The sequence below is a fragment of the Sinocyclocheilus grahami genome, unplaced genomic scaffold (genome assembly GCF_001515645.1).
Source record: "Sinocyclocheilus grahami isolate Dianchi unplaced genomic scaffold, SAMN03320097.WGS_v1.1 scaffold762.1, whole genome shotgun sequence".
NCBI classification, from domain to species: Eukaryota; Metazoa; Chordata; class Actinopteri; order Cypriniformes; family Cyprinidae; genus Sinocyclocheilus; species Sinocyclocheilus grahami.
This window is the reverse complement of record NW_015505941.1, coordinates 24,291-26,967: the sequence shown is the minus strand read 5'-3', so window position 1 is coordinate 26,967 and position 2,677 is coordinate 24,291. Positions and strand designations below refer to the sequence as shown.

At 43.3% G+C, this 2,677-nt stretch overlaps 1 protein-coding gene across 1 annotated transcript in view; it reads right to left on the bottom strand.

Moving 5' to 3' along the window:
* Positions 1–2,677, bottom strand: part of LOC107561260 (serine/arginine repetitive matrix protein 4-like) — a 13,777-nt gene that overhangs the window by 8,973 nt on the left and 2,127 nt on the right. The window contains exon 2 of the mRNA XM_016245671.1: positions 991–1,065. Coding sequence (XP_016101157.1) covers positions 991–1,001 — 11 coding nt within the window. The 5' untranslated portion in view covers positions 1,002–1,065. The remainder of the gene's footprint in view (positions 1–990; positions 1,066–2,677) is intronic.

The following is a 2,677-nucleotide window of genomic DNA, read 5'->3' as shown; positions in this document are numbered from 1 at the left end:
ATTTAAAAGCAATCATCTCCAGTTTAAGATTATTTCAATTTGAAATCTGAGCTCATTTTTCTCCACTCCCGAAAAAGGCAGAAATTGTGTGATTAATGAATGAGTGTCTTTTGTATGAAGAACTGATAAAGTAATCAGAGTGGTGACACCTGGGAGAGCGTTTGAGGCCAATTTAATGCATGAAAAACTGTCTGTGATTACTCTGATGCGTTCATCTAATTCAAAATGTATTTTCAAAAATACACATTTGACCCAGTACAAAATGGTCTTATTTTACATCTCATAAACTATACTCATTTGTGCAATAAGGAAGCAAGTACTCCAACGTCCTAACTTGTACATGGTCACTGATACTTACTATCAAAGAAAAACGGAAACTTTATTTAATCACTATTCCCTACAGTGCTACACCTCTACAGTAACTCAACCCCATCCCCCCACAACCTACTCCAAAGATTTGAAACCGTTCACGGGGGCAAGAGCTCAAATTTCATTCCCTTTCCCGTTTCCATTGATCTACATGCCAAATGTTGGACATCAGCTGTGAGAGGCAGATAAAAGAGTATCCTCTGTGTCACCTCTACCTTTATCAGTCATCACAACAGTGGCACCGGATGCTCACTGATAAGATAAAAAAACCTGACTGGCCAGCATGAAGCCATGAATATCTCTGACCCCCAACATTCTCCAAAAACACCAAAACATTTTTTTTTTGGAACATTCATTTAAAATTTTCAGAATAAGAATGTTCTAATTCATATTAATGTGGTAATGTTTGTATAAATGAAAGTGCATGACAACTTTTTTTTGTTGTATTCTATTCTTACTTGAATTGGTTTTAGACCATTAGATGTGATGTTATAGTGCCACTGATAGACTGGACAGGACAGCAGCTGCCTTTGGTTTTAGACTCAGCCACGGATTTCCACTGAATTTTACATTTAAATGTGGCCTTTTCCCAATTATTCAGTTATAAGGTAACAACTGTACCTGTTTTCCATGCTGGAAGAACTCCTAATTTCTGCTTTCCAGCGCCGGTGTCTGCGATGAGAGTGGCTCCCTGCCCTGAAGGGTAACCAACAGAGACAAATGCAAGAAATTAACTCTCACCCAAATTTTATGCTATTTTGTGCTGGGACAGCAACATCAAGATTCAAATTTCCATTACACCTCTTATAATATCATGGGAGTGATAGAGAAAGAAAGAGAGAGCAAGCAGTAGGGCTGTGGTTTGTTGGGGGGGGGGGTGGGGGGGGCTTGGGGTCACTGTGGTGGGGAGGATGTGTGGGTTGTTTCCAGTCCCCGAATCCAGCCCAGAGTGGGCTCCAGTTCCTGAGTATAGCCCACGGAGGGCTCCTGTTCCCAAGTTTAGCCCACGGAGGGCTCCAGTTCCTGAGTATAGCCCACGGAGGACTCCAGTTCCCGATTATAGCCCACGGAGGGCTCCTGTTCCCGAGTATAGCCCCCGGAGGGCTCTAGTTCCCGAGTAAAGCCCACGGAGGATCCGCCATGGCAACCTGAACTGTCCGCTCCGCCATGGCAACCTGAACTGTCCGCTCCGCCATGGCAACCTGAACTGTCCGCTCCGCCTTGGAACCCGGATCCGGTACCGCTTTGGAGGCGTCTGGTCCAAGCCTGTCCTGAGGGACCTCCAGGGTGTCCATCCTCCCACCCCTCGATGTTATGTGGCACGAGGTCGGATCTTTCAGAGGGGGGCGATATCTGTCACATGTTTGTTTCAGTTTAGTTCCTGTTTGCCCCTATTTGGTTCAGTTCATGTTCTCATTTAGTTAATCATAGTTTATTCTGTTCACATGTTTTGATTGATTACTCCTCACTCCTCACCTGTTTCTGTTCTTCCTGATTACGTTCCATGTGTTTATAAGCCCAGTGTTTTCCTCAGTTCTCTTGTCTTGGGTTAAAGTTACGTTGTGGAGCTTTTATCCTATGATCGTCAGTGATTACCCTCTTGGATTGTTAATAAAAACTCACCTTTGGATTTCCCCTTCACTGTGTGCCTCATCTACCCACATCGTGACACCTAGCAAGAGTTAGGGCTTTTTGTGTGAATGTCTCTGAAGTGTTATAATTTAAGGGGGCACATGTAAAACAGTGTTAATTGAGTCTGAAATGGAGACAGTTTAGTCACATGTTCAGCAGTTGAGTGCAGATTCACATCAGATTGGAGAACGATTTCAATTAAAGTTTAAAATTGAATTTAGCTGCCCAACAAACTATACATTAAGAAAGAGCAGACCATGTTTAATAGATTGAGATTAATTAATACACTTTAACGAGTTAGTTTGCCCATATAATCTTAAGGAAATTGTGTGTAAACTTATTTGGCATGCTGTCCACTGATGAGGGGCTCGGTGAAGCAGCTTCAACTCAAGCTCTGATATACCCCCCAGGGACTTGATATAGGATGATTACAAAGGGCAAGGTACCTAAGATGAAGGTGGAGATTTGGGGAGCTGGAGGGATGCTGGAACAGCTGAGACTAGAGAGAGGTAAGCAGCTGCTTATATACTCTAGCTGTTGACTGAAAGAATAGATGGGCCCGCTCCTCCCTAACTTACGTTAAGGAACTTCATTTGAACAGCAGCTTTTATAGCTAATACATTCCAGTAAGCAGGGCCGTTTCTAGCCAATTTGACGCCATAGGCGAAATCCCTAT